The sequence below is a fragment of the Arvicola amphibius genome, chromosome 6, assembly GCF_903992535.2.
Source record: "Arvicola amphibius chromosome 6, mArvAmp1.2, whole genome shotgun sequence".
NCBI lineage: Eukaryota > Metazoa > Chordata > Mammalia > Rodentia > Cricetidae > Arvicola > Arvicola amphibius.
Window position 1 is genome coordinate 101,170,173 of NC_052052.2, and position 18,830 is coordinate 101,189,002.

Here is an 18,830-nt window from a genome sequence, read left to right on the forward strand (position 1 = left end):
CTTCAAAAACCCTCCCTTGTCTCTCCTGTTGCTTTTCCGAGGGTGAAAATTGCCAGAATGATGGTTCGTAAACAGGATTTTTCACCCTGACATATCTATGTTTAAGTTATCAAAGTTTTCTTGTAGCTTTTAGGCCAAATATCAACTCCTTGTCTGGAATTCAAGGTCTCTCACTATCTGGGCTCACTCAGAATTCCTCCTTCCTGGGCTCTGCCCTCTCCCCCAGCTGAGTGGCACCTCCTGCTTATATCCTCTTCCCTCCTCGCCCCTCCCCTCCACATTTCTACCCAGTTTCCTTCTTTCTCTGCCTACCCAGAGCTCATTTCCTTCCAGACCGGCACCTTTTGGTTGGGGATTGTTTTGTTTCTAATGGGACCAGGTCCTAGATAGCTCAGGATGACACTGTGTAACTGAAGCTGGCTTTGAACTGCTGATTTGCCTACCTCTATCTACCAAGTGCTGGAATTACAGGCCAGAGTCACCATGCCTGGTGAGACGCCTCTTTCTTTGGCTAAATGGCTTTGCTTCCTTTGGAAGTCATCCAGCACACAGATGTGCTGGGTTGAACCTCAGAGGTGTTCTTAGGACTGAGACCTTTTTTCCCCCAAAACACCTTGAACAGCGCTGAGCTCAGTGGAGAACACTTGCCTAGCATGGATGAGGCTCTGGGCTCCACCCCGACATCACACGACTAAATATGCCAGAAAAGATTGTAAAGAATTTAAGTAGCTTGTGTGGGGGGGGGGGGGAAGCATGGCTGATAGAGAACCAGTTTTGCCAGCACTTAATTACACTTGACAGATACACTTTCGATTCATTTTTTTTCCTCCAACAAATATTTATTGAGTACCTACTGGGTGCCAACTGTCATTTAAACCCTGAGGACACGCTGATTAACAGAGTAGATAAAATCCTCAGGAAGGCTAACTCTTCTCCCCCACAAAGCAAACAAGATATGTCTAGTGTCTCTTCAAACATATTATGGCACAGCTCCATGCTGGAGTGTTTGCTTAGCACATCTGGGGCCCTGGGTTCATTCCTTAGCACCAATTTAAAAAAAAATTAGGCCATTAAGTACTACATTTGCCTGTTTAGTATGAAGTGATCACTTCTTGGGGGCACTGAATCCAATTCAGACTTTCTTCGTACTCAACTAAAAGTGATACTAACTGCCCTGTATTGACCAGTAGTCGAGGCAGGGTCAGCAGGGTCCTTGGGCATATTTTGATGTGTAGCTCCAAGGCGCAGATGTGGTGGGTTGGATTTGTGGGACCGGTGACGCTGATCCTTCCCTCCTCTTCCTGTCTTGACAGAAGACTCTCAGGTTACCAGCACACTCTCCCCCCTACAGTCTCCGCACAAGGGACTTCCTCCTCGGCCACCATCCTCGCACAACAGGCCTCCTCCCCCGCAGTCCCTGGAGGGGCTCAGGCAGATGCACTATCACCGCACCGACTATGACAAGTCACCCTTAAAGCCCAAGATGTGGAGCGAGTCCTCCTTAGACGAGCCTTATGAGAAGGTGAAGAAACGCTCTTCCCACAGTCATTCCAGGTGAGCTGGGTCGGAGCACCCAAGTGGGGTGTCTGGCAGAGTCTGAGGGTGGCGCTACACAACACCCACAGCGTCTATTCCTTCCTTTGCTCACAAAGCCCTCTGCTGTCGGCCTCGGAGAAGTACAGATTTGTCATCCAAAGGGGAAAAAAAACCAAAGGCTTGGCTCGCAATCAACCTGTTGGCAGATGGCTTTAATGCCGTTAAATTCCACAGGAATTAATTAGGAAATTGTAGCCAGCAGTATTCCAGAATGGCAGAGGAGAGTCCCCTTTGCCAAAATCAAAGGATTCCCCAAGGTGGTGCAGAACCTAAACCATCTACCAGCCAGTGTCTGGAGCCAAGCTGCCGTAATGAAAGGCACACATTAGCAGCTCATTACTAGGTTAATATCAACACCGTAGAGATGACTAGTTGGACGTTGTTTTAGGTCTGCTGCTGCTATCCTCATTTTCCTTAATTACACAGCCCCAAGAGGGTGCCGGAACAGGTATCTTGTATCTTGGGAAACAATGCCCTGTGCTCATTGCAGGGGCGCAGGGGACAAAGCCCCCTCCAGTGGGACAGTGAGAGCTGGCGTCATGGGCAAGCTCTCCCTCCAGCTAGACCCGCTGTCCCACACTGGTCAGCCCCTGCCACTGGGGACAGAGCCACACTATATTACGTGACCAGCTTGGCTTTCCTCTGCTCGCAGCAGCCACAAGCGCTTCCCCAGCACAGGAAGCTGTACTGAGGCAGGAGTAAGCAGCTCCTTGCAGAACAGCCCCATCCGAGGCCTCCCGCACTGGAATTCCCAGTCCAGCATGCCGTCCACCCCAGACCTGCGCGTCCGGAGTCCCCACTACGTCCATTCCACGAGGTGAGTCTGCAGGACCTTCAGACTACCCGCCTTTCTGGTCAAGACCTTTCAGCCCCAATAACAGGTGAGCTAGTCAGACTGGACACTCAATACAGATGCTGTTCCTATCCAGGGACTTGTGAAACCAGAGAACCCCAGTCTCCTGGAGACTGTAGGATCCTAGTAGGAGTGGAAGTGGAAAAACTAGTCCAGTTAATGTGGGAAGTGCAGCGGCCTTACACACCCCCGGCTAATCTTTGCTCCCCATTCCTCATAGACTGTTCTCACAAGGCCTACGTCTATTCTGGACTCTACATTTTTTTATTAGATTTATTTATTTATTTATTATGTACACAGTGTTCTGTCTGTATGCTTGCTGTTCAGAAGAGGGCACCAGATCTCATTACAGATAGCTGTGAGCCACCATGTGGTTGCTGGGAATTGAACTCAGGACCTTTGGAAGAGCAGGTAGTGCTCTTAACTTCTGAGCCATCTCTCCAGCCCTGGACTCTACATTTATAACGCTCAAAGGAATGAACAGAAAATGGCTTCACTGAATCACATTCCTTTTCTAAGTAGTTATAAAGCCAGATCATGGTTAGGGCAGTATACTTCTGCATATGGAGCCTAAAGTCACTGTGAATTTGTGTATGTAGTTCTAGCATTAGGTACCATTACCTATCTCATATTGCTATTGGTGGGTAAGCAGAGCAGATCAGAGACAAAGTCTTGGCACTACCAGTAGGCATTTGTATCCTTCCTGTTTAGGGGTTCCATGTTCCACCAACCCTCAATCTTAGAATCCTTATAGGAAACAGCCATTGGCATTCATTCCAGAGCAGTATTTGGTTCAGAGAGTGCCTCTGTTAGAGGTTTTATTGTTACTGATTTGGGTTTTGGTTGGGGTGGGGGGGGATGATGGGGAGGTTGTTTGCTTTACCTACAATCAGCATTTTAAAGGAGTTAACATACTACTTAGAACATAGTAATTCTTAGGTTCCCTAAAAAGCAAAAGCCCTATTTTGTATTTTGGTCAACACCTTTTAGCAGAAAGGTAAATCCTAGATGTAAATCTACTTCCCTGGCTCCAGCCTCCAGGGATCTTAGCTCCCTTTCTCACCTGGGACCTAGGGAAGTACCTGGCTTTCCAGGACAACTCATTGGCTAGAAGCCCTGAGTCCCCCTAGGCTTTTACACTCCATCCCTATGGCTTTCATGGGACCTTTTGATCCAGAACCCCAAGACCAACCCCGAGGTCTCCCCACAGGTCGGTAGACATCAGTCCCACGAGACTGCACAGCCTGGCACTGCACTTTCGGCATCGGAGTTCCAGCTTGGAGTCCCAGGGCAAACTCCTGGGCTCAGAGAACGACACCGGGAGCCCCGACTTCTACACTCCGAGGACTCGTAGCAGCAATGGCTCGGACCCCATGGATGACTGCTCGTCGTGCACCAGTCACTCCAGCTCAGAGCACTACTACCCGGCGCAGATGAACGCCAACTACTCAACGCTGGCTGAGGACTCGCCATCCAAGGCGCGCCAGCGCCAGCGGCAGAGGCAGCGGGCAGCAGGCGCCCTGGGCTCAGCGAGCTCCGGCAGCATGCCCAACCTGGCAGCACGCAGCGGGGCTGCAGGCGCGGGTGGCGGCGTGTACCTGCACAGCCAGAGCCAGCCAAGCTCGCAGTATCGCATCAAGGAGTACCCGTTGTACATTGAGGGCAGCGCCACACCCGTGGTAGTGCGCAGCCTGGAGAGTGACCAGGAGGGTCACTACAGCGTCAAGGCACAGTTCAAGACCTCTAATTCCTACACGGCTGGCGGCCTGTTCAAAGAGAGCTGGCGTGGGGGTGGCGATGAGGGTGATGCAGGCCGCCTTACACCATCGCGCTCCCAGATCCTACGGACTCCTTCGTTGGGGCGGGAGGGCGCCCATGACAAAGGCTCTGGCCGTGCTGCAGTATCAGACGAGCTGCGCCAGTGGTACCAGCGTTCCACAGCCTCGCACAAGGAGCACAGCCGCTTGTCGCATACCAGCTCCACCTCCTCAGACAGCGGCTCTCAGTACAGCACCTCTTCCCAGAGCACCTTCGTGGCGCACAGCAGGGTCACCAGGATGCCCCAGATGTGCAAGGCCACATCAGGTGAGCAGAGTGGAGGGACTGCGAAGACCTGGGTAGCCGTCGCAGCCAAGAAAGGGAGCCATTTATTACGGAGGCCTTGCTGAGGAATGCGGGAAACCCGCTGGCTCTTACCCCAACACTAGTGTTTCCTCCTTCCTTATCTGGAGCACAAAAGGAGCTTTCCATTAGCCCTTCTAGTTAAGGACAGAAAGCCATGTGATGTCAGGTCTCGGGGGTTTATCCTGCTAAAGGTGCACCTTTTTCCTGGTGAAGAAAAATTCTCGTAGGTTAGAGACCCAAGTTATAACCTTGCTAAGAACGGTTGGGATCTTGAAGCCCTGGGGAAAGAAGTGTTTACTCGCTGAGCCTGACAGTGCCCTACATAGGTAGCCTGGCTGCTCCTGGCTTTGCTATTCCAATGAGGTTATGATACAATCACAAAGTAACTTCCTTTTTCACAGAAATCACAACAGTGCTTTCAGTATCCTTGATACTGTGTCACTGAGGTTTGAACCCACTGTGCAGTGCCAAGTCAAGAAAAAGATGGGAGGACTGTCCTTTCCATTAAGTCTCTCTGTGAAATAACAAGCTAATAACCCACCTTAGCTGAGCACTTGCCTTTGCTACACTGGTAATGCTCATCTGTATACTCTTACCACTCAGACTGTGGTTAAAAAAAAAAATACTCCAACCCTTGACTCTAGTAGGCAGAAAACGAGGGAGGACTCCCAGACAAATAGTAAGCAGTATAAGAATAAAACCAAGGATTGGGGACGAGTGTCACCTGAAAGGAAGTAGTACATTCTGCCTCTATATCCCCGCCATCCTTCTCCTTAGGGCACACACACCAAACAAGCTCCAGAGACTAGGCTACAAACGAGCTAGCAGTCCTGAGACACCACGGACGACACTGACACCTTCTCCCTCCTCTGCTTATTTATCTTCCCAGAAAGATTCTGAGAATGGATACACTCTATCTGCCACCTGAAGGTCATGATCACTTCTGGTCCTCTTAGATCCCACGGTTAAGTACCAATGACCAAAAGATAGGAGTGCTTCATTCTCTCAAAACTGCTGTCTGTGTGGTTATGCTTTACTAAATGGTAGCAGGCAGATATTATCACTAAGATCTTAGTAAATTGTATCTGAGGTTGACAGAAGAAAAGGATTCCAACCCCCTACCCCAAACAATGCAAAGGATGTATTTAAGTAGGATTTACTTGGTGCTGAAAACTCCTAATGAGATTTCTGTGTTCCACCATCAGTAAACTCCTATGTTTGGGTGAGCTGTTAAAAGCTCTGTTCATTTGAAGGGTTACTGAAGTGGCAGCTGGTAAGTCTGAGACAGCAGAGGACTTTCCAGAGGCCCTTCCTACAATAAAGCATGACCCTCACATAGGAGCCACATCTAAAATGCCACGAGGCAGCCCTCCATGCTCAGAAATACAGGAGCTTCCCATTCTGTGCAGTTGAAGAAGCCATCCTGTGGCCTCAGTCAGAATGGAGAAACATAGTTAGGAGGAGAAAATGCAATTGGGGGGTACAAAGGTATTTCGCCGCTGTGACTATGGCATGAGGTCACTGAGACCCTGCTTACAAGGTCATGTCTGGCAATGGTTGAAGTCTGCCATTGTGTTATAAGCTCCTTTGTCTTACCTGTCTCTCCCTGCCTTTCCCACACCAACTACATATAGCTGCCTTACCTCAAAGCCAGAGAAGCTCAACACCGTCAAGTGAAATTGGAGCCACCCCACCAAGCAGTCCCCACCACATCCTGACCTGGCAGACTGGGTGAGTTGTCCCTTGAAGCTGTTGACTTGGTTCTTCTGGGATCTGAATTGTATTAGCTAGGAAGAACACTGTCAGCATTGAGCTCATAGTGCTGGAAGGCTGCACCAGCGAGTGCCACGGCGGCTCACGCGTCCTTCTAAAAGAATCTCCCTGTATGGCTGTCACCTTCTCTCCAGCTGGCCTACTGTCTTTGATGGGGATGAATTCTACGTGGTTCTATTTAAAATTCTATGTGGTTTTCTACTTAAAAGTAGGTTGTGATTCCTGGGATGTAGGAAGGCAAACCAAGAAGTGGATCCAATTCCAGAAAGCATTTGATTTGACTTGAAATGCCAAGCAAAACTGTCAGGGGTGGGAGAGAGTACCCTGAGCCAGATATTACACATGCTTCTCAGTGCGGTCACTGTCTTACTACCGGGATGCATCCCGAGAAAAAGCTTCTGTCTAGGCTAAGCAGTGTTCTTCATCAGCAAAGGGGATACTGTACCTTGAGACCTCTCAGTAGAGGCTGCACACAGGGACTGAAGATTCAGCCCATGAATCTTCACTGTCAGTCGGCTCTCATTTGTAGCTTTAAGTGTGGACTTAGGGCCGAAGCAGCTGTGGCCAGTGGGGATGCCCTGCTCTGTCAGAAGGTCAAGCAGACACGAGTATCCTGCCTTGTTCTTATCACACGCTGTCACCCCACTCCTCTCTTCTGTTGCGGCCTCTTAGACGTTAGTCTGTCAACACCTGTTGGTTACCGGAAATGGGCCGCATCTCCAGCCCAATCCACAGCTTTTGTTTAGTTGGGCACTTGTCTGGGAAAATCTGACAGCCGTGAGCTGAAGCAGAAGAAAGCCACAGCCCCGCAGTTGGTTCCACTGGGCGCCCAGGCTCCCTTGCTGGGCACCTTTACTCCCCACCTTTATCTGCAGTGAGCTGACACCAGGCCTCTTCTGCAGCCTTCGCTGTTGGTGAGGACAGGAGAGCTAGCACTTACTGAGTACTTCCATGACACTGAGGCTACAGCTTCTTCTTACATAAATGAGTTTCATGGAATCCTTCTGCTCCCCTGGCAAGGGGAAGTATCTAGATCTTTTGGGTTCATCAGTGAGACAGAGAAAGATGTCATACACCTTATGTTTTTCTGGTAGGTCCTCAAATGTGGACTGTAGGCCAGCAGTTTGGGCTTCACCTGGGATCTTCTTGGGTCGACCCTGGGTGTATTTAAATGAGCCCTCAGGTCACATGACTGGACATCTACTGGACCATTTCATGCTGCCTCTTTACTCTTTTCAAATTAAGAAAAATATGGTCTACAACTATTCATCATGTTTCTCAGGTCCACTCCTCAGTGTGGCTTCTGCCAGTAGCTACCTCTGTTCCTATTACAAATCGCTGACATACTTGTCATACCGTCCTCTACAAATGTAGCCTCTGAATCCAGACACGCTTGGCTCAGGGTTGAAGAGTCTCCCAGGACTGATTCATACAAGAGTGACGCATCTGTGTGCCTTTAGTGGTTAAACCACGCCATCCAAATAGGACCCTTGGAACCCTCTGGGGACCCTCTCAAGTTCCTGGGTCATGCCCAGTTTTATCTGATTCAACTATATGACTGTATCACCTGACTAATAATAGGCTCTGAGTTACAAGCATCCGTCCCACGCCCACTCACTCAAGTGAGCCCTTGGACTTGCCTTCTTTGTCACATGTAGCCAGTAAGGGCACAAGACAAACTGGAAACAAAAAGATACTGTTCTTGAAGTCGGTGTTTTTCCAGATTGTGAATTATTCAAGAATAATGTGATAAGAGAAAAAGGTGATGGGTAAAAGTTGCCACCACTTGCCTTCCTAACATAACTAATGAGGTCTTGTCGCTCAGCGATGGAGACTCAAAGTTCTGTGTGACTCTTACTGTGTCGGACTCATGGGCGTATAGTCACTGGGTCTCCCCAGTGTGTTAATAAGCTACTAATCATGTGTGCCACTTCTTCTATGTAACATGAACTCTCTTCTCTTCCTCCTTCCGCTTTCCTTTGTTCAGAGAAGCAACAGAAAACTCTCCCATCATGGATGGGTCTGAGTCTCCGACTCACCAAAGTACTGATGAATAGAGGTACTGTAAGGGACCGTTTGTTCTTACTGCCCACGAGTGTGTGATCCAGATGTCCTGCATATGTGTGGCTTCTGCCCATGTCAGAGTTTCCAGTAGGAAATGTCTGGATGGTGTGGAAGCTATTATTTTTATGTTTTATTTCTAGATACATGTGGAGCTATGTGTTTGGTTGTGTGTTTTTACATCAGATGTAGGATGGTCCCCATTCTTCCCACAAGATCCCCCCTCCTCAATAGTATATTTAGACTTTCTAGGCTTTAAATACAAAAAAAGGAGAGGTTTGTTGTTTACCAGGTTTGTAAGTCATATCCATAAAAACAGCACCACTGCTGTTTAAAATACCCAAACTACTGTAACTGCATCCTACCATTTTTTAGTGACAGTTGTATGTTGCAACAAATGCCATAGAGTCCTGTTTTTCAAAATGTGGTTTGTAAGTCACCACTACCAGCTGGGAGCTCAGAAGGACTCCCAGACACCACCACGGCTGCTAAACTAACCGCTGAAATCCGTAAGGCTCTATTATCACAAACATGAGGCAGTGGGTCCTGAAAGTCTAAGTAACTAACTGTACAGCACTGAAATTAAAAAGCACATCCGGGACACCAAAATGATAAGGGTGCCAGGCAGAAGTAGGGGGAAAGTTCCAGCAAAACAAAACAGACAAAATTGAGTCCTGAGGAAGAAATGCCACATAAAAGTATTGAATGCTCTACAAATTCAAATCAAAATGATGAAAAGACTCAGACAAGAGATGCCTTTTCGTTCTCATACATGCTTCGTGAGCCTGGCTTTAAAGAACTGCAGTGGAGCGGGGAGGTAGAGAGAAACCAAGATAAAAAGTCATGGGTGTGGATTCAAGCAGGGATTTAGCTTGGAATGTAGGCTAGGACAAGACCAGGAACAATTTCTATAGTTGGCCAATTGTGGATGAGGAAAGCAGGGGAGGAAGAGGGACAGCTCATCCTCTGGTGACAGGGAAGGGACTGAGAATGATGTCACCAGAACATTTGAATTTGAGTCACTCTTCCCCTCCAATAAGAAGGGACTAAGATGTGCTGAGTGGTGGATGGCAGCGGGTAGCAGTGGAGTCCTGAGACATGCACTTAAAAAGCTCCCATGAGAATGTGGTTGAGTCAGTTCAAAATGGGTAGCAGCTCACACCCTGGCCTGAAGAGTCACGCTGACACAGAGATCTTATCACCCTGGCTTTATGGCCACCGACCTACAGCACTATTCACCAACCCCAAAGTGTCCAGCCAGTTGGCTCAGTAACTTAAATACCACTTCTAAATTCACAGTGGGTATGGAGATATGGCATCATTCAGTATTTAGTGATTACTCACTTTTTTAAAAAGTGTTTTAACCTCAGACTATTTAGGATCCAACATACAAGAGACTCAAACATGTTCTATGACATTGAGCTGTGTGAGAGAGAAATGGTGTTGTTTCCAACGTGTGTTCTGTAGGCGTCACTAGGTGATACCGTGGGAGATATCCCAGGTGAAGCAGAGCAATGCATGACTTCGCAGAGCCTGTGGTGTGTACTCAGTGTTCACTGTGGTGTTCCAAAAGGCCGGGTCCTTTCGCTTCCTCAGAGCCCATCCGAGGTGTCCCTTCAGAAACGCTGGTTAGCGTGACTCCTGTATCCAATGCTGCAGTCAGGAAAATGACGTCCCTAGTAGGCCCACATTGCAATTTTATCAGAAACAAACTTCTAGAAGAATCTAGGAAGCTGTGCCAGTATTCGCTGCATGGGAAAGGGAAGCCAAATAAGCTTAAGCAAATGAGCATGCGTTAAGCGGCTAAGCTGGGCAGAGCTCACTAGCTGCCACAGGGAGGAAATAAATACCCTCATGCTCTCAAAGCTACTTAGCCATCTCTGAGCCAGTGAGTGTGGCTGGAGAAGGGCGGTCCTAGGTCACGTGTCCCCTCTGGCAGGTGCAAGGGCTCGATGAAGGGACTGTTTTCCCCAGAGGAACCGCCTTTTGCCATTAAAAGTTCTTGTTCCTTTGACACAGTTTACAAAAGCCAGTTTTGCAGTGAGGAGCCAATGTTTGCAGCACGAGTATAAAGTCATCCACTTGTTTACCCCTAAATACAGATACACACAAAGACCCCCATGACCAGTGTCATAACTAAGGCCTTGCCTTTGCTTCTAACGCTGCATTTAATCAGAATTAACCTCATGCACTTCCAGGGCTCCAAGCACAGGCTGTCACAGATGCCTTGGGGTTTTTCTAGCTTTTGCGGACTTTGCTAGGTCAGATGAGGGATATTTACCAAGTATTAAATACTCAGTGTATTCCTGGAGAAGTGAGCAAATGAGACAGTAGCGAGAGGGGCTGGTGGTCTTCAGGTTAGCTGACTTGGGAGGCTCTGAGATGCTCTTTAGAGTGGCTCAGCATCTCTGCCCCTGGTACAAGGCATGGGAACTGCAGGGCAGTTTAGAAGCTGGAATCTCTTTGAGTGAGTAGGGCTGCAGCCGCTCATCTGTGTGAGCTATCATTGATACCTAGGAATCGCTCCCATCTAATCTACTAACAATACTTACCAAAGAACTTTCCCTTTTCTTCTACGCACGTTTTTCTATGTAGAGGGAAATTTATTTTGACGTTACACTATTTTTGGTGCTGAGCACCAAGTGCAAGACTGTTACATGCTAAGCACGCTGTCTACCAGAGCTACAGGCCCAGTCCCTGCATGTTTTTTTAAAAATCCATTCATAAAATCACAACATTATTGATTTAAAAAGCATAGCTGGGTGGTGGGGATGCACGCCTTTAATCCTAGCACTCAGGAGGCAGAGGTAGGCAGATCTCTGTGAATTCAAGCCCAGGCTGGTCTATCTACAAGAGCTAGTTCCAGTACAGTCAGGACTACACAGAGAAACCCTGTCTCAAAGAACCAAAAAGGGGGGTGGGGGGCATGTTTTGAATGTTGTTCCAGGACAGAAGTGCAGACCCTTTGGTTCGATATAAGGCAAGCCGCTAACTGTCATGTAGGAAGTCATCCTGAGGAATAATATAGTCCCAGGGACTCCTCAGCCCTGGCTGCACCCGAGAATCATGTACAGGACTCTGAAAGGTCCCCACAGTTGTGAGCCCCCCAGGCCAGCAGCAGCACAGCCAGACTTGGGCCTGCCCCTCCACCTGCACCCTGAACACAACCCGTCTGTGCTGCTCTCCTCTGACTCACCATCTCTTCTTGGGCCCACAGGAGCTACAGTGATAGCTGCTTCCTGGATTCCTCCCTCTATCCAGAGCTAGCTGATGTCCAATGGTACGGGCAGGAAAAAGCCAAGCCCGGGACCCTCGTGTGAGCCAGCCCGGCCTGTTCTGACCGCCGCACGCCATTCTGAGTCACCTCACTGCCTCTCAGTTGCCTTACCCAGACACACTGTCACCTGCACCAGCTTCGGCCCTTGGCACTTTTTTCCTCCTGTCTCCACATCCCCTTCACCCTCAAAAACCTGACTGAGGAGACATTCTGGAAGGTTCCGATCCCACTGTGTGTCCCCTGGCTCTCTTACCCGGAGAGCCAGACAACAATCCTCAATGGCACCTTGGTGGTTTCCCCCTGCCATGACAGCCCAGGCCAGGGACTGTCAGGGAAGCCAGCATATGCAGTTCCTGTGGAAGAGAAGCATTGGTAGAAATGAAAAAAAAGAAAGACCTATCTGTGCAGAGACTGTGAAGCTGCGTCAGCTGCCACCACAGGCCACTGGGTGCTTCCAGAGAGGCTGCCTCGTGGGGACATTCAGTTTACTACTCTGTTCTGTAGTGAGACAGCCTGCAAGAGAAGCTGAGGAGGACCAGCGCCTCAGAGACGCATCGGAGGATCATGAGCGGTTCTATGCTGCCAAAGATTAAACACATTACAACCATAAATAGATAGGAGGGGCCAAGAGGAACACACCTTCTCTGCAGTGAAACTCCTTCTCAGTTCCAAACTGCTTCTATGCAGCACAAGTGAAAGTCAACCATTTGTAAATCGTGTCCTGTCGTGAGCCATCTGCTGTCCCGTCCACTTCTCCCGACCTGAGAGCCTGGAAATGCACCCAATGGGACAGTGAAGATGGAGGGGGCTTGGCTGGCCTGGCAGAAGCAGGGTCTGTCTGTCTGGGCGTGAAGGGAAACAGAGGCTGGAAGAAGCGCCCTATGCAGGGGCCTCAGCCTATACCCCCCAAGCTGCTTTCCTTTTCGGATTGGTCGGAAGCTAAAGGTGATCATTGCCAAAAGCAGGTCTCACTTGTTAAAACAGCCAGTAAAAGTGTAACCTTTCTTTTTTGTACAAGGCGTTTCATTTTCTTTTTTATGGGAAACCAAGGGAAAAAGCACACTGCGGTCTATTCAAGTGTTTTACTGTTGTGGCTCATTCTGTTTGTTAGCACTTGTGTGACAACGGACTCAGACGGACCTCTCCTGTGCGTCACTTAGTAAGAACCCAAGGATGCCCTTAGGTAGGAAGATTTCTATGTCTACCAGCCGGCAGGCAGAGCAGAGTTGCAGCAACTCAGCTCCTAAAGGGCCCATTTCCCTCCAGCAGTATCCATGACTTTGATTTACCACCTCTGTCCACAGATACCAAGAGGATAAAAGAAGGCAAAAAAAAAAAAAAAAGCATGCGTGCAAGCTGCTCGTTTACATGTGTTTTGAGCTATGCTTAACACACAACCAAAAGCCATCAATCTTCAAAGGCCTCGAAATCTTATAATAACTAACCAGTGAACAGTCTTAGCTGGGTTACTCAAGATGGCACCAGAGTTTTCATGGAGGTAGTACATGTGAATGTAAGCGGGGCTTGCGGGGTCGCCTTTGTCATGACTTCCTGTGGGAAAGGCATCCAGGAACAGCAGCCAGGGTGGGAGTACTTTTGTGGGAAAGCAGATCTAAAGTTAGCTGTGGCATCAAAAGAAAGACCTGTTGTTCATGTATGTGAATCCAAGAACAACAGTAGACTCCACTGGCCCAGGAGGGGAAGGACCAACCCTGTGGCTCACTCTGCCGTGGCTTGGAAAGTTCTGGAAGTCAAGTGGGAGCATTTCCACAGTCAGAGGCATTCATACCATGCAGTCTGAGGCCCACTCAAAGGCCAGGTACCCCAGCGCTGGGCACGGCTGGCTTGATGATCCCAGCTTTCAGAAACAGTACTCTTCCGGACACTTGTAGGCGTAACCCTGTAGGATTGGTAGGAACTGATAATGGTACAAATGAACCCAGGGCTTGACGGAGATGGGGGCTACCTTTTCTTGTTCCTAGTATGATGATCAGAGCTACAAAAGGCATGTTTATTTGGGGATTTTTTTCCCTTTCCTTCCCTAATAGGAAATGTAATAAACTGGGTCAATTTTTTTACTTCCAAAAAGAGATGCCTGAATAATTAGACTGAACTATGGTGCAGCAGGAAAAGTCCAAAGGGAACAAAGACTAAGGCAAGGTTACATGGTTACAGGTTATAACATAGACAGCAGGTTGAAAATCAGTTCTCAATTCAGTTGGATAAACAAGAGAGGCAGAAAGAATCTAAAATGTAATACATTTGGGGAGCAGAGAGGAATTGTATGGGAGCTGTGAACACCATCAGGAGAGTCTGGTAGTAAGGACCGAGATTAAGTAAAACAGGTTTTACTGTTTAGCTGTGTTCAGTTAATACAATGTACATAATAAGCATAAGTCCTTTGAGACGGAGGTCAGTGTGGTGGGGAACACTCTGGGTGTTGTATTCAAGCACCTGCAAACGTTTTACAGATCCCTATTTCTTTAAAGGAAGATGAGATATGAAGCCCCCAGTCTGGTCTAACGCCCCTACTGGATTCTTTGGGTACATGTAAGAAATTGCCTGTTTCAGCCAGAAGACTATGTTGTGAGCCAGGTTGGTTTATTTTGTTATATGCAGGTGAGTGTTGAAACTGTTAAAAGCCCAATTTGTTTTCATTCAGTATTAGTTTAGTTCTAAATATAGCAAACCTCATCCAGGTGCTATCAGATGACCAATTACTGCTTAGTTAACTAGGTGTAAAGTTTTACATATCCATTCATGTCAATAGTTTATTACAAGTTGTGTAAAATGGACTCTAGTTTAATAATGGGGGAAAGATTAGGTTGCTCCTGAAACTGACTGTAGAGCATGTAAAATGATTTTACTGGATTCTGTTCAACGGTAATCAATGAAAAAGATGTATGTTGTAGACAAAGTTGCAGAATTAAAAGAGAAATCTGCTTTTAATTTATTCTTTTTGTATTAAGAATTTGTATAGTACCTTTACATTTTGCAGAACAGTGTTGTCAACACTTATTAAAGCATTTTCAAAATGAAAACACCCCAGCTGCCTCTTCGAAACTGTTTGTTTCTAAATGACAAATGTGTAGCCATGCTCCAGAATCTGCATCAGGTGTGCTGGGCTCTTCCAAAAAACAAACATCATCAGTCTACCCATGGTCTTCCCCAAATATATGTGTGTGGGAGGTGTGTGACACCCATCCCCCCCCCCACACACACAGACTCACTCTGCAGTCCGTGCCAGCCTGGAACTCACTGTATAGCCTAGGGTGGCTTTAAATTCACACTCATTTTGCCTGCAGCTTGAGTGCCTGTATGCACCACACCCAGCTATGCATGGTACTGTTGGCTTCCAGAAACAAAGGCAAGCTTGCTGACTTGGTAGAGGCTAGCATTCTGTTAAATTATCTACCTCTAAATCATAGCACTGAAGCAACAGCCTACTGCATTTACAGAAGTCCCCCAATTAGGCATATGGCTACTGTCTTGCTTTAGCAGACTGCTACCACTGTATCCCTGACCCCTGACCTGACAGACATCTCTTTCCTAGCAGGAAACTAGAAGTCTAGCCTCCAGGAACACCCTGGATGGAAAGCCCTTCCTGATCACTAGAGTAAGGCTAAAGCTTGCCAGCAAGAGGAACAATGCACTAGATGCTGGCCCTGTCTGAAAGCGAGCTAAAGGGACAGTGTGGACAACTCCCTCAACTCTGGCAACTGCCTCGGAGACTTCTGAGCATCCCAAAATAATCTACACTTGAAAAGAAAAAGCTCTCTTGTAAATATGTTATGGATTAAGATGTCAGAAATGAGCCTATGCCTTAAACTCCATCACATGAAAACAACTGAAACCCAGGAAGGTGGCACCATCTCATGCTTCCTGTTCCTTTTACATGAGTGTGCGTGCGTGCGTGCGTGCACACAATCCCTCTTCCTCTCTCCTTACATAAAGTCAACAAGATAATTCAGGTTTCTATTTTGATTCCTAGAGAATACAAACACCCTAATCCTGTAGAAAATAGTAAAAATATCCTGTCCTTGCCATCCCAGAATATATATATATATATATATATATATATATATATATATATATATATATATATTTAAAAAAACACACGAAACTATCCAAAGAGGAGTGTGCAAGACCCATTTGAGGGCTGGTGAGCAACAGTGGCCTCCATCAAGGCATTGCACACTGGCACAAAACCCGTGTCCTATAAAGCTGAGGTGCTCATGGATAAGGTCAAGTAGCACGGGATCAGTTTCTAAAGAGCAAGGGACCTCTACCAGCATGAAGCCAGGAGGAGACTAAGCCAATTCCCAAAGAACTGACACAAGACACTAGACAGGAGCTCTCATTCAGACCTTGTTCAAGGAGCTGGCCTCTGTGAGGGCAGGAAAAGGTGGAAGAGGTACTGAGGTATAGAACCTGCCCGGCTTGCACTAAGCCAAGCTCCCAGCAGAGTCACTTCTACTCAAGCAAGATCAGAAAAGTCTATGCTGTAATACTGTCGACAGGTGATCAATAAGGTCTAGAGGTGCACAAACAACACACACACATACATACTGAGATGACTCCTCATGGTGCCAAATGCACAGTTAATTCTCTTTTGGCATTGTATGCAACTTACAGCAGGCGCTGGATGCAGGCAGCATTCCTTGCTTGACTTGCCTGATCCTTCACGCACACCACACTCTCCCATCACAGTGGGAGCTCTCCTTATCTTCACCTCCCTGACCTTGAAGTAAGTTTCCCACAGCTCTGTTCTTGGACTCCCTTACTCTTGACAATTATTTTTTTTGGGGGGGGGGGGCTTCCTGTATTTTCTCATCACTATTACAAAATATCTGAGAGAAACAACCTGAGGGAAGAAGGCTTATTTGCCTCAGTTTTAGAGACTTCAGTCCCTCATCGCAGGTTAGGTGTGGTGGCAAGTCCTTGCAAGCATCTTGCTTCTTGGCTGACCAGAACACAAAAAGGCAATACTGGAACAAGATGGCAGATCTAAATGTCAAAGACCACCTCTAGTGAGCTACTTACACCACCAAGGCCCACATCCCAAAAGCCCCACGACCTCCCAACAGAGCACAACTATCTGGGACCAAGCATTCAGACACAAGCCTGCTGGGAACACTTCAGATTCAAGCGGTTAACACTCACATCGGACCTCATGGTTTGCTATGCCACCTTTGTGCCGACGATACGAGTCTTCTCCGCCCATCCTGGACCTCTTCCCTCAATCTGTGCCTCCTACTGCCGCCTCAGCAGCTAGATGATTAATGTGATCATGTACAGAACTGGACTCTTGCCCGTCCCCTCCAAATGTGCTCCACCAACGGCCTTCCTTCTCGACTTAGAGGCAGATCCATCCTTCTAGCAATCATCCCTGACTGTTCTTTTTCTTCCCACATCTGCAGTAAACAAAAAAAGATATGAGTGCTCATCCTGGGAGATTTATATTTCATTGTGGAAGATGGGGAGAAAACAAAAACTGAATCATTTACCAGAGAGTGACAGGAAAACAGGGACAAAGATTCAGCCTAGGACAGAAAGGGCAGCATCATTTCCTCCAGGTCTGGTGAAAAGAAATTCCAGGAAGCTTGCAGATATGGTTCTTAAGATTGCTTCCAAATTAAACTGGTGTGAGAAAAAGGTGAGGCCACCTCACAGTGAGACCGGCAAGAGGGAGTCAGGATACAGCGATCTCAAAAGCACTTGAGGTTTGAAACCTGTGAGCCCCAGAATCAGAGATTTGGCTCAAAGGGATAGGAGACCCTCTTCTGCCTCCACAAATGTGCACCAACGGTGTGCATTTTCCCACACATGTGTGTTAAACTCAGGCACATACAAATAAACCAATAACAAAACACTAGCATTTTACAGCAAGTACAGACATTCCCAGTTCCCTCTTCTCTCAAATTCTATGCTCTTAGGAATGCCACTATAATGATACTATTAAACAAGAGAAAAAAGTGACATTAAAACTGATGTGCTGGGCTGGAGATGGCCCAGTGGCTAAGAGCACTTGCTGCTCTTGCACAGGGCCCAGATTCAGTTCCCAGCACCTATACAGCTCATACCATCTGTAACTGCACTTCTGTGGGAGCAGACACTGTTCTGACTTCCAGAGGTGCTGCCTAAATGTGGTGTGCTTGTATATGTGCTAGCAAAATAGGAACATAAAACTAAATCTTTTAGAAATATTTTTTAAAAAATGACATGTGACTTGATTTTTATGGGATCTATCACATAAAGATAGCTGAAAAGGTTATAGCAATATCCAAGCTGGTCACAAGGTTATGTCTCTTCCACTAACAATTACTTAGCATAACAGTCAGTCTCGGAGACATACAATACCCATGTCTAAGAGAATGTATACAGAAGCAAGAAAATGGACAGAGCTCAATAGTAAACAACAGACACGAAGTCAGTCTTGATTAGGGTCTTCATAAAGGGCTTTGAATGCAGGAGAGGTACTCAGCTGGGTTGGTCATCAGGCAAACACAAGTTAAATCCACAGTGGAACACTAAGTTAAAATGAAGGTGACAGAAGACACTTCAGATGTGATCAGATGTAGAGAAACCAAACTCTCAAATCCCCAAAGTAGGCATGTGCACTTGTATAAGCTCCATAGGACCCCTTGAAAGGTCTCCTAGAGCTGAATGTTTAGTACCTTACAAGCACCTTGGTATAGTCTCTACAGAAATTTATATTCAACAAGAAATGCATACATAGAGTTCAGGAAAAGTGGAACAACTCCCACAAATCACAACGACATCAAAGAGTAAATACTAGAAACCTAAAGTTCCACTGAACAAGTCAAACATAGAAAGTCAAGCAAAGGATATGATCTCCAAATTGGGAAAACACAAAACCAAGTAAATCTAGCTCATTTGAGACTTAACAAAATACTCAACACTTTATATCTGCTAAGTGTCATACCAACCATAAGAGTCAAGTGTTATCTGTGTATTAAAGAGGAGTAAACTCCTGTTCTACATCACCAAACAAGTGGTTTCCCTCCTTAGTCAGCAGGTGATTCCTTGTATCAGTAACTTTGACAATGTAGTAAGCCGTCAACTGAGAGCCCACAACCAGCACACGTAAATTTTCACCTCCTCTCCTCCTCCCATTTTCCTTCC

General features: G+C 47.1%; 1 protein-coding gene across 4 annotated transcripts in view; it reads left to right on the top strand.

Moving 5' to 3' along the window:
• The window catches only part of Frmd4a (FERM domain containing 4A), a 310,427-nt gene extending 295,702 nt beyond the window's left edge, over positions 1-14,725 (top strand). For 3 of the 4 annotated variants that reach the window (XM_038333064.1, XM_038333065.1, XM_038333066.1), the window contains 5 exons: positions 1,314-1,554; positions 2,249-2,413; positions 3,660-4,534; positions 6,208-6,304; positions 11,625-14,725. In XM_038333064.1, coding sequence (XP_038188992.1) covers positions 1,314-1,554; positions 2,249-2,413; positions 3,660-4,534; positions 6,208-6,304; positions 11,625-11,727 — 1,481 coding nt within the window. In that variant the 3' untranslated portion in view covers positions 11,728-14,725. Of the gene's footprint in view, positions 1-1,313; positions 1,555-2,248; positions 2,414-3,659; positions 4,535-6,207; positions 6,305-8,333; positions 8,404-11,624 lie in introns of those variants that run through there. The other variant, XM_038333067.1, reaches the window with a different exon arrangement.
• The last annotated feature ends 4,105 nt before the right edge of the window (positions 14,726-18,830 follow it).